Genomic DNA, 12,069 nt, shown 5'->3' with positions numbered 1-12,069 from the left:
ATCTTGGGAGGCTGAGGCAGGAGAATTTCAAAATTGAGGCCAACCTAAGCAACTTAGTGAAACCCTGTCTTAAAAATAAGAAGGGCTGGGGATGTGGCTCAAGTGGTAGCGCGCTCGCCTGGCATGCATGCGGCCCGGGTTCGATCCTCAGCACCACATACAAAGATGTTGTGTCCGCCGAGAACTAAAAAATAAATATTAAAAAAAATAATTCTCTCTCTCTCTCTTGCTCTCTCTCTTGCACTCTTTAAAAAGAAATAAATAAATAAGAAGGGCTGGAGATGTAGCTCAGTTGGTAGAGTGCCCCTGGATTTAATCCCAAGTATCAAAAATGTGTAAAATTTTAATTTATATTAACATTCAAAATAAAACATTATTAATCTTTAAGTTTAGTTTTATACAACAAGAAAAATAATAGCACATTAATATAAAAATACCTTTAAAAATAAACCTTTTTGTTTTTCCTTATTTAGGGCCTGTATATCTTTGGGATCAAGAACTCGAGCCATTGGAAATGCAGCTAAGAGCCAGGTAAAATTGTTAGGATGACTGTTTTGATTTATAAGAAGAATTAATTGAATCATACTAAGATACCATGTTAGGTAACTGAGAGTTGCAAATATGACAGATCCTGACATCTTTGTATTTTTTTTTTTTTTAAGTCAACTTACAAATTTTATTGGCTAATAGACAACTGCCACACATTCTTCTTACCACCATCCCACTGTTCCTGAATTTAATTTGCAAAGGGAAGCAGAGACCAAAGAGGATTTCTTAGGTACTCAACAAAATTTGAAGAAGTGGGAAAAAATATACTTAACAGTTACTGAAAATAAAACTTGCCTCAGTTAAGAGAAGATTTTTCTTTGTACATATTTTAAAATAGCTTTATTTTCCATTTAGGAACTGTGGAAAATACCTATTTATATTGTTTGGAAGGGTACCTCATTTCGTAATAGGTAGTCTTCCAGATTCTTTTCAAATGGTCTTCACATTTCCTATAAATTGATGCTATCTGGCAGAGCCTTCTATTCAGCTTTCTGACATCTTATCAAGAATTTGTAGAGGAGCAAGAATTCTTGCCCGATTAGTTTCCACAATGCAGCCGTTTAACACCATCTCCTCCAAAATGGTGTGTACTTTATCCAAATTAAACGTTATATCTGGTTCAGTCACTCGGCTGAAGTACTCGTCTAAAACTTCCACAAAATGTGGATGAATTCATAACAGCCATCTCATTCTCAGTGTCATTAACTCCAACCACAATGAAGAGAGCTGCATATTGCCGATATATCAGCTTAAAAACCTTATATTCAATGAAAGAGCATTGTTCATTGGATCGAGAGGCAGCTCTTTATGACTTCTCTTTCCAGAAGAGCACGCTTATTAATCTCCACATGCTCATAGTACTTAGAAAGTCAGATCTGGCCTTGTTTATTCACCACAAGGAAAAATTTGATCATTTTTTTTCCTGGCCAGTGTTTTTCCAAGTACAGATTAAAAGTTATAGCAAGGGATGGCTGTCATTGGAACCTATGTGGCTCCGGGATGATGATCCTGTGATGGGTCTTCCTAGAATACCCCTCCCCCTTTCCTGCTGAAGCTTATTCCCCAACCCTCACTAGCCACATGGTACGGGCTTCCTTGGGGCAGCCATTTTGGCTTTTAGTATGGCATCTGCGGGGGCTCCTCCGGGGGCCTGTATTTTATTAGATGTATTTTGTTTTGAATTGTATACATTTCCTTGAATTAATTTTTAAAGTCTTTAGTTATAAAGTTAGGGTATACTGCTGTGTGACATTAATTTTTCCTAGTATAGTCACTTTCTATGACAGATACTCTATCTAGAAATGCACTTCAGTGACTAGTAAGCACTGTTTTTGTAAAAGGATGTGGGGGTTACCCACCAGGGTAATCCCATGTTGCTATCACTATTTGTGGAATTTGTTTAACCCATTTTGTCCTAGCATCCCAGATATAATATTTGCCCTGTGTCCTATTTATAGGATGATATACTAAGACACTAATTGATCAGGTGTCCTTTTTATAGACCAACTCACATTTTCATACTTAATGATAATAAAGGGTATATAAACCCTATATTATTATTTCCAGCCTACTTTAATGCATCTGTGTTAGTTTTGTTGAAATAGTTACAAAATGGAAAACTTTGAATTTAAGTAATTTCAACTGAAATGCTAATCAATAGAATATAACTTAACAATGTAACATTGCTTTTTCTTTTTTTTTAACTTCCATTCACCAAAAACATGTAACAGTTATTTCTTACCCTTCATATGTATACCTGGGTTGTCTCTTACTTTTGAAATTTTCTTCAATGGGTTTTATTTTCCACTTAGGACAGAATAATTGACTCATTTATCTGGGGATGTTTTGGTTATGATGTTTGCCATACCCATCTTTTTATAATTGCCCTGTATGTGAGAGTGTTTTTATCCTGGCACGATTGCACACACCTGTAATCCCAACCCAGCAAGGAGGCTGAGGCAGGATTCCAAGTGTGAGGCCAGTCTGGGCAACCTATCAAGACTTTATCTCATAATGAAAATAAGAAAGGGGATCTGGGGTTGTAGCTCAGTGGTAGAGCACTCGCCTAGCATCTGTGAGGCACTGGGTTCGAGCCTCAGCACCACATAAAAATGAAATAAAGATATTGTCCACCTACAACTAAAAGATAAATACACACATAAAAAAGTGGGGGTTGTGGGTTTAGCTCAGTTGTAGAGTGCCTCTGAGTTCAATCCCCAATATTGGGTGGGGGAATGTTTTTATTTTGAGTTTTCCTCTCACATTCAGGCTGATCTAAGTGTATCATAGATAGTCAAAAGAAACCAACCCACGCCAGGTGGCAGTGGTGCACACCTGTAATGCCAGCAGGTCAGGAGGCTGGAGTAGGGGGTTTAAAGCCAGCCTCAATAATGGTAAGGTGCTAAGTAACTCAATGAGACCCTGTTTCTAAATAAAATACAAAATAGGGCTGGGGATGTGGCTCAGTGGCTGAGTGCCCCTGAGATCAGTCCCCAGTACTAAAAAGAAACCAACCCATAAAGTCAGTTCTTCTAAGAGCTTTCCAACATAGTAACGACATCATTGTAGTTTTCACCTCATAATTGAAGATCAAGATCTATTTGGCTTTCAGAGTCACTAGGAGGGCAGGTACTGGATCTTAGTAACAGTCTATAGTTTGAACTACGTACTCTTAAAAAAAAAAAAAAGGTGTTGCAGACTACAAGACATTTACAAATTAAAATACTTGAACTTCACATCATGCTACATGGAAGGGGTTTAATTTACTTGCCTAAGAGCAAGTTTCAGCAGTGCAGGCAGCATACTAATACATGAGAGTACTCTTAATTCATTTCACAGTGAATTAAATATTAAGAAAAGAAAACTGTACCAAAAATAGAAACATTGTAAGCAAAAATAGAAATGAGAGTGGTAACAAGTAGAAATCAGAAATACTAATTCACTGGAGTAGAAGTATTGAGGATAATGAAGGGATGAATTATAGGTAGACTTTTATTATTGGAAAGTTTTAAATTTTGTTCCCTCTCTCTTTTGGAGACGTCAGAGGGGCATTTGGGAGGTGATAGTTAAAATGCATAACTTTCTCATTATAACTTTACTGCGAATTGGAAACCAGGAAAATGAAAAAGTATAAGTCTGAGCCTGGGTGTGTATACAAGAAAAAGGGACATGGTTTTAAGTATTAGGATAGTATTTTCTTTTACATTCATTAAGTCATTGATAAATAATTTGAGTGTTTACTCCCAACAGATAGTCACAAATGTAAGAAATACAATTCATGGCTTCAAAAAACTTCACGGGCGATCATTTGATGATCCCATTGTGCAAACTGAAAGAGTCAGGCTTCCTTATGAACTGCAGAAGATGCCCAATGGAAGTGCAGGAATTAAGGTAGGTTGTGTATTCCTAGAATACAATTATATCTCCTGACTGGATACAGTACATACACCATACTACCAAGAGATGGGCAGTTTTTGTAATTTAGTGAATGCAAAAAAAAAATCCAATTTTAATAATAACTTTTAAATTCAAATAATGCTCTTGTCAAGGAAGAAATTAACAATTTTTAGGGGACAAACCAGAGGCACATGTGATTTAGAAGAGTAGATCCAGAAAATATGTTAATTACTATAAGATTTTCTAATTTTCAAGAAACCTAATGTACTGAGAAGTGTGAAAGAAATTGTTCTTCCAAAAGATGGAGCCTGGATTTTTAATTCTATATCCTGAAACAATAAGTTTAAGACCAGTTTTTAAAAAATGGATTTATCAGAAACTGGTGGGATACCTGAAAACACAGTTATCATTATGACCCAGTAAATGCACTCTTTTAGTATGTACTGAAGAAAATTGAAATGTGTCTATACAAAAATTTGCACATGAATATTCATAATAGCATTATTTATAATGGACAAAAAGTGGAAACAATTCAGGTGCTCTAAGCAAATAATAGATGGTTAAACCAAATAGGATATATGAATACAGTGGAATATTGTTTGGCCAAATAAAGGAAGTATTAATGTGTACTTATAACATGTATGAACTTTGAAAACATACAGTATGAGCCTGTTTATTCGCAATGTCTAGAATAGGGTGTATCCATAGAAGCAGAAAGTAGATTAGTGACTATTAAGGATGAAGGGGGAATTGAGCTGGGGAGTAAAAACTAACCAGTATAAAACTTCTGGGGGGTGATGAAAATGTTTTTCAGTTAGATGTAGTTATCAGTGCTATGTTGTAGGTGAAATTGAAGATCAAGGCTTATGGACTGGGAAACTAGAAGGGTTAAGACAACATTGAGATAGAAAATAAATTCAGGTATCCTGTAGATCTGAACAGCCCTGCTTAATGGTTATTTAAAGCAATTTTATTCTGTTCTAGGTTAAACTAATTAAAAATTCCTTTTCTTTTATTCTTTAACATGACAATAAATAGTGCTTTGTGAATAATAGGCTGCTATAAACAGAATAGTTTTAAAGAAAGCCACACAAAATTTTTAGTATCGAATATATTTATAATGAGTTTGTACCTAGGGGAAAAAAATTTTGTGCTTTTCCCCATAATAACACAGGAAGTATAATAAGTAAATATTTTAAACTTAATCGTTTTAAACAAATTCTGATTCTTTTTAGTTTAAACACATAATATTAGAATTCATTTTGACAGTTATAAAATTGTGGAATATAATTTGTTGTAATTCACAGTACTTCTCCTGACCCCAGTCCTCCTTCCCCTGTTCCCTTCCTCTACTCTCCTGATCTGTTAGTGTCTTGTGCATATACATAAAGGTTAGATTAACTATGGCATGTTTATATATGTACCTAGGAAAGTTAGGTCAGATTCAGTCCACTGTTTTTCTTTTATCCTGTCCTCCTGTTCCTCCTCCTCAACACCCCCCCCCTCTCTACTTTACTAATCTTTCTTTATTTTGATGGAATTCCCACATACTTTTATGTTTGAGAAGGTTTTGAAAATGCCAGTCAGTCCTGTGTTGGAATATCTTCATCTTTTGAAGACTTTTAAGATTTTCAGTGTTCAACTTTGTGAATTTTATCCAGTTATTTTTTATACATGCATTTGAATATAGTTTGCTGTTTTTTTCACCTTTTAAAATATTTTTATGCAAAGGAATGCTATACTATGGTACCCCCCATAGACACACTCAGATCATGGTATTTGATTCAGTTTTTCTTTATTTTATTAGGGTTTATTTCTCTTTGGTTTGTTTTATTTATTTTTTATTTTTTTACCTGCTTCGTTGGATTAAAGGCATTAATTTTACAGTACTTGTTTTTGAACTTTCTTATAAATGGACACAAGTGGATATCAATTTCAGGTATGATTCAAAGGAAATCTTTTTTTTTTTTTTTTAAAGAGAGAATTTTTTAATATTTATTTTTCAGTTTTTGGTGGACACAACATCTTTATTTTTTTTATTTTTATGTGGTGCTGAGGATCGAACTCAGCCCCCCACGTATGCCAGGCGAGTGCGTTACCACTTGAGCCACATCCCCAGCCCTCTTATGTGGTGCTGAGGATTGAACCCAGGGCTTTGCATGTGCGAGGCAAGCGCTCTACCACTGAGCCATAACCGCAGCCTCTCAAAGCAAATCTTACATCATTATATTTATATACACATCTGTACCCGAATACATTGTGCTGCTTTAGAGTTTTTTCCAGAAGTCTTCCAAATGTCAGCATTATGGAATAAAATTATTTACTCTGGGGATCCAGAAGTAAAAGATAAGAGCCTCAGTGAATTAAATAGTTATGTTTTGTGGCTTCTAAACTTAGCTTTCTGTTGCTTTTAAATTTTGTGATGGTCACAAAGGTTTGATACTTGACAAGTACAGGTCCCTCAGGATTCCTTGGTCAAGAAGCTTTTGTAAAGTTTGATTTGGTGTGCCTAAATGCCAGCCTATCCTTAAATAATGTATAAAATAAGCACTTTTTTGGTCTAAACAAGTAATTTTTAAAATTTCAATCTTTAATTCATAGTTGTCCCAGAAACTTCCTTTTTAAGAAAAAATTTATTCTAATTTGTTATACATGACAACAGAATGCATATCAGTTCATGGTACACAAATGGAGCACAATTTTTCATTTCTCTTTGTACACAAAGTAGCGTCACACCATTCGTGTCTTCATACATGTTCCTAGGGTAATGATGTCCATCGAATTCCACCATCTTTCCTACCCACATGCCCCTTCCTCTCCCCTCCCTCCCCTTTTCCTTTTTTTTTTTTTTTTTTAAATATGGAGTTTTTTTTCCTAATGATTTCATTTTCTGACTAAAGCTTTCATTTTAAATCCACGAAGGGTTCTTATTTTCAAAGGAAAAATTTTTTTCTTTCTTGTTTGTTCTTTAACATGCTTAGAAAATATGATATAGTAAAAATAAAAATTGCTTGGGGCGAGGTGGAGGATGTAAGACAGTAGGGCCACTTGAAAATAATCTACTAGGATGTAATTGTATGTGTTGAAATAGTAGGACCTCAGAAATGAGATGGTACTGTTTTTAATGAAGTCATGATTTCAGAGTGACAGTCTTTTTGGAATAAAACTTTCTTAAGCCCAGGACTTTTTATCTTTTTTACTGTTGTATGTCACATATAGAATAGATGTTCGTTCACAAGGTATTTATTTGGATAAATAAATGACTCAAATAACTCAACTTTTGGTTTAAGGTGCGGTATCTAGAAGAAGACAGACCTTTTGCAATTGAGCAAGTTACTGGAATGCTGTTGGCCAAGCTTAAAGAAACTTCAGAAAATGCCCTGAAGAAACCAGTGGCTGACTGTGTGATTTCAGTAAGTTTTACTTCAGTAAATCATATTTTCACAAGAAATGTTAATCCATTAATGATAGAAATGTTTTTCCCCTTTATACTTTTCATCCCTTATCCAGAAAATAACCTTAAGTTCATTTTGACTTTCCATTAAAAAAAAAAAAATTATTTGCTAAAGCTCTAGATTGAACTTAACATAATATGTCACTTGTAATTATCAGGGAAACTTAAAATTAATGTATGTGAATTCCAGCAACTCAGGAGGCCAAGGCAGAAGCATTTCAAGTTTGAGGCCAGTCTCAGCAACGTAAGGAGACCCAGTCTCAAAATATACAAAATTTTTTTTTTAAAGGACTGGGGATGTTGACGCACCCCTGGGTTCAATCTTGTGCCCCAAATACTAAGGTATGCATTACTGGTACCACTTAAAGACTTTTCCCAAATAACACCTAACTTCCATGTCTGAGGACCTTAATGTTTTATGGCATAGGTTGCAAATCCCAGTTGGGAATCTGAAATTGTGTATATTATGTGAATGTAAGGTTGTTTTTGTTTTTGTTTTTATTGTTGTTTTGGTATTGGGGATTGAACTCAAGGACATGTAACCATTGAGCCACATCCCCACCTTTTTTTCAATTGTAAGACAGGATCTTGCTGAGTTGCTAAGGCTGGCCTTGAACTTGTGATCCTCCTTCCTTTGTCTTCCAGGTTGCTGAGATTACAGGCATGTACCATTGTGCCCAGCTGGAAAGATCTTTCTTGAAGGACTTTTTTTTAATCTCATGTGCTTTTTAAAAATTCGTACATTTTGTACAGGATGGTTGGTTTTGTTATGGCTTATTGGTACATGCATATCATTTGGTCAATTTTCCTCCTCACAAACCTCCCCTTACCCTCATCTTTGCCAGAACCCCGCCCCCTTCTAACCTATTGGTCTCTTTTAAGTATTCTAAACAATAAATATAATTGTTTACCTTAGCTTCGCTCTTGAGACCCCATTGAATGTAGTTGGTTTTCAGTTTACATTTTTTCACCCAAATGTGAATATTACTAAAATATATATAAATCTTATATAAATCTTATATAAATCTTTTTCAACAGCATTTGGAAATTTTTATGAGAGAAAAACATTAGAGTTTAATATTCATTTTCTAGCCATTTAAAACTGGTAAATAAAAGAGATTACTATTGTTTGATTTTTGCTATTTTAAACATTTTATGTACATTAACCTTTTTGTCGGAAACACACTTTGAAGTAGATATTATTCATCCCAATTTTATGCCTAAAAATAAACATTAAAAAAAAAATGCAAGGCAACTAAGGCAAGGTGGTGCATGCCTGTCATCATCCCAGTGGCAGAGGATTGTAAGTTTGAGGCCAGCCTTGGCAACTTCATCAGACTGTGTCTCAAAATAAATGAAAAAGGGCTGGGGGTGTAGCTCAGTGATATAGTTAGTACCCCTGGATTCAGTCCCAGTATTGCCAAAGAAAAAAGTTGTTTTTTTGTGTTTAATAAAAATTGAGGTGTAGGGATAGTTAATTCCTAAGCCAATACTTACAACTCTTTAGTTAATATTTATTGTCTCTTGAATGTATATATCAGAATGGTGCACATTTTTTAAAAAATCCATCTTAACTTCAAATTCCTTCTTAATTTCACTGTACTTTTACTTTCATGTCAGAACAAAGTAATACAAACTTATGCTTAACTTTGTGGTTAGTATAGTAAATGCAATGTGAGCTCTACATAGGCAAGTAAATGAATATTAAATGAATCATACACTATGATTTGTATTTTTGTCAATAGCAAATCAGGGTAAGTCAGCTTTTCAAACAAAATTCAGGGTCTTTCCTTTTGTTAACCTATTATGTTTTTATAAGTGTCCTGTGTATGGGATGTTGCAGCATGAGTTCTAAAATCAGTTAAATGAAATTTGTAAATTCAAAAAATGATAAAATTTGATGGGCCCCAATTATTTTGTACATGAATATACTTAAATAGCCTTTTAGAAATTCGTGAGCTAAAAGTCCTTCTTAGTTTTGACAGAAGTAAAAATATATAAATCTTTATAAGCTTTAAGCCTGAATTTAATTTTTAGTAGAAATATATTTGTTTCTTGGTTATTGTAAAAGAAATATATATGTTCATCATAACTTTGTCATAATATGTAATTCCTCTCCTTGGAAGTAAGATCATTTTAAACTATGGAAATTTTATTCTTTTTAAAATTTGTTTTAATTAGGATTTTTATTCTTTAAGTTATGCATGTGCACACAAACACACACACAAATGAAATTGTGCTATATGTATGCCCCGCCTGCACACACACACACACACACACCCGCCTTTTAAATGCAGTAATGATACACCATGACTGTGCAAATCTGTTTCTGCATAAGATTCTGGTATAGAGACATATGTTGAACTTAATTTTAGCAATCTTTTGAGTTTTCAATTTTTCATTTATTAAAGATGAACAAACATTGTTTTAATAGTTGAGTGTATTGGTCTGTTTTTCGTTACTTTATCAGGATACCTCAGCCAGACTAACTTGATAAAGAAAACAGATATCTTAGGCTAAAAGTCTATAATGAGGTGGCCACATTAGTTTGGCCTCTAATTAGAGTGCCTAACAGTGTCTTGGCAGGAGTGTTTGTGGAAGGCAGGCTCACATTGCTAAACTGGAAGCCAAAGAGATTGGGTCCCACAGTTCCTTCCTAGAGCGTGTCCCCTCATTGACCTAAGGATCCCACTAGGCTCCACCTCTTTAAAGGTCCACAGTGAGAACTGAGTTTCCAACACATGGACCTTTTGGGGACAAGCAACACCCAAATCATAGCAGCTAGACTAACATGGCAGTGTTTAAATTAATAGAATTTTGGCAGTCCTGCCATGTTACTAATTACTTTTAAATTAGTATTCATGTTAAGTCAAATCTTTATGGTACAGAAATGGTCAAACTTAAAAAAACTAGCACTAGTATTCTTCCTCATTTATTTAATTAATACACTTTGTCTTAAATTACACTCAAGTTTAATGTTTACATTTTCAAATAATAAAATCTATTACATCAAACTGATATACTTGATTATTGTTTTTAAATATCAGATTCCTAGCTTTTTCACTGATGCTGAGAGAAGATCTGTGATGGCTGCAGCTCAGGTTGCAGGCTTAAATTGTTTAAGGTTGATGAATGAAACTACTGCAGGTAAGCACACACTCTGTAATTTGAAAGTCACTGTAAGAAAATACTGTTAAACAGTGTTTTTTCCAATGAGTAACAACATTTTTCTTTTTTGTAATATGCTGATTCTTATAAGCCAGTTGCTTTGGAATATTACATTTTGGCAGAGGTTAAATTTGTTTTAATTGCTTTAGATTAGATATGATTATTATACGGTTGTAGATAATAGGGAAAAATTTAACTTTGAAACTAATAGTATATATTACTGTACTGTGTATTAAAGTACAGTGAGTGACTTATCTCATGTTTTCCAAGTAATTGCAATACTAGAATTAACCCAATTCTTTGTTCTTACACAGTTGCACTAGCATATGGAATTTATAAACAGGATCTTCCCCCGTTAGATGAGAAACCAAGAAATGTAGTATTTATTGATATGGGACATTCTGCCTATCAGGTCTCGGTTTGTGCTTTTAACAAAGGAAAACTTAAAGTAAGTAAATAAATGATTTGCTGTATTAACTTATTATTAAGAGCACAGACTATATAGAGAACTTTAATGACTGGGCTTATTAAATCTTGGCTCTGCCCTTTAAAAACTGTGACCTTAACCTTTCTAAACTTTAGTTTCTTTGTCTAAGGGATAATATCAGTAACTGCCTCCTAGAATTTTTGAGAATAGAGCGAGTTAACACATAGGAAAGGCTTGGAAGCCTGGCATATAGCAGAAGCTATATGTGTTAGCTATTTTTATCATTATTACTTTCTTGTTAAGGTGTTAAATCTGCTATCTGGGAACATAAAGTATCCGTAAATAAACTTACAGGAACTACTTTCTAAAATAATTCACATTGTTTTTAGAAAACTTTCTATCTGGGAGTCCTTATAGTTATATTCTATAATATAGCATTATTAACCTCATGTTTTTATAATCTATATTTGGTTTAATATTTGTTTTCATGTTGACTATTTGTCCAGATTTAGGCAAGTTCTCTCCGTTATGCATGTGAGTAGTGTACTTGGAAGATAAAGTGCTTTTGTTTATCCAACTCTGAAAGAGCCTTTTATCCTGCAGTATATAGTACTATAACAACATCCCTTATAATCCACAAATTAAAGGAAAATAAATGACTCATGCCAAATAATGGAGTTGTTTTTTATGTGAATTGGTTTAATTCTTGACCTTTAACCTTAAATTTTAACTTAATTTAAAAAGCATTTTCTTTCTTTCCTAAGCTTTTCTCTTAGTTACCTTAGAGTATAGTGAACTATAATTTGAAGATCAGAGAGCTTTTTGAAGACCACAACCCTTCTTTCCAGAAGAATGCATGCTTGTTCTGGTTACGTACCAAGATAATTTTGCATAACACTGGACTTCATAAGCAGTCTGCACATGAATTTTCCATGCTAGTTTGTTGATTAGACATCACTCTCAGATGATGCTCACATCCTTTTGTGATGTTCCCATTCCGCCTTCACCCGCTCTTGTGAAGAAAGAGCTTAATCCCCAACAGTGGGTTTCACTTTTAGTATTATCTCTATGTGTG

General features: G+C 34.2%; 1 protein-coding gene and 1 pseudogene across 2 annotated transcripts in view; one reads left to right on the top strand and one right to left on the bottom strand.

Annotated features, from left to right (window-relative positions):
* Positions 1 to 12,069, top strand: part of Hspa4l (heat shock protein family A (Hsp70) member 4 like) — a 50,401-nt gene that overhangs the window by 6,048 nt on the left and 32,284 nt on the right. For both annotated transcript variants that reach the window (XM_046459614.2, XM_046459613.2), the window contains exons 2-6: positions 474 to 531; positions 3,799 to 3,939; positions 7,236 to 7,358; positions 10,447 to 10,546; positions 10,882 to 11,015. In XM_046459614.2, the coding sequence (XP_046315570.1) occupies positions 474 to 531; positions 3,799 to 3,939; positions 7,236 to 7,358; positions 10,447 to 10,546; positions 10,882 to 11,015 (556 nt within the window). The remainder of the gene's footprint in view (positions 1 to 473; positions 532 to 3,798; positions 3,940 to 7,235; positions 7,359 to 10,446; positions 10,547 to 10,881; positions 11,016 to 12,069) is intronic.
* LOC124103109 (AP-4 complex subunit sigma-1-like) lies at positions 282 to 1,463 on the bottom strand (annotated as a pseudogene).

The sequence above is a fragment of the Marmota monax genome, unplaced genomic scaffold, assembly GCF_021218885.2.
Source record: "Marmota monax isolate L192 unplaced genomic scaffold, Marmota_monax_Labrador192_F-V1.1 WCK01_AAM20220418_F8-fsc00039, whole genome shotgun sequence".
NCBI lineage: Eukaryota > Metazoa > Chordata > Mammalia > Rodentia > Sciuridae > Marmota > Marmota monax.
Note: the sequence above shows the minus strand (reverse complement) of the source record. Positions and strands in the feature narration are given on the sequence as shown.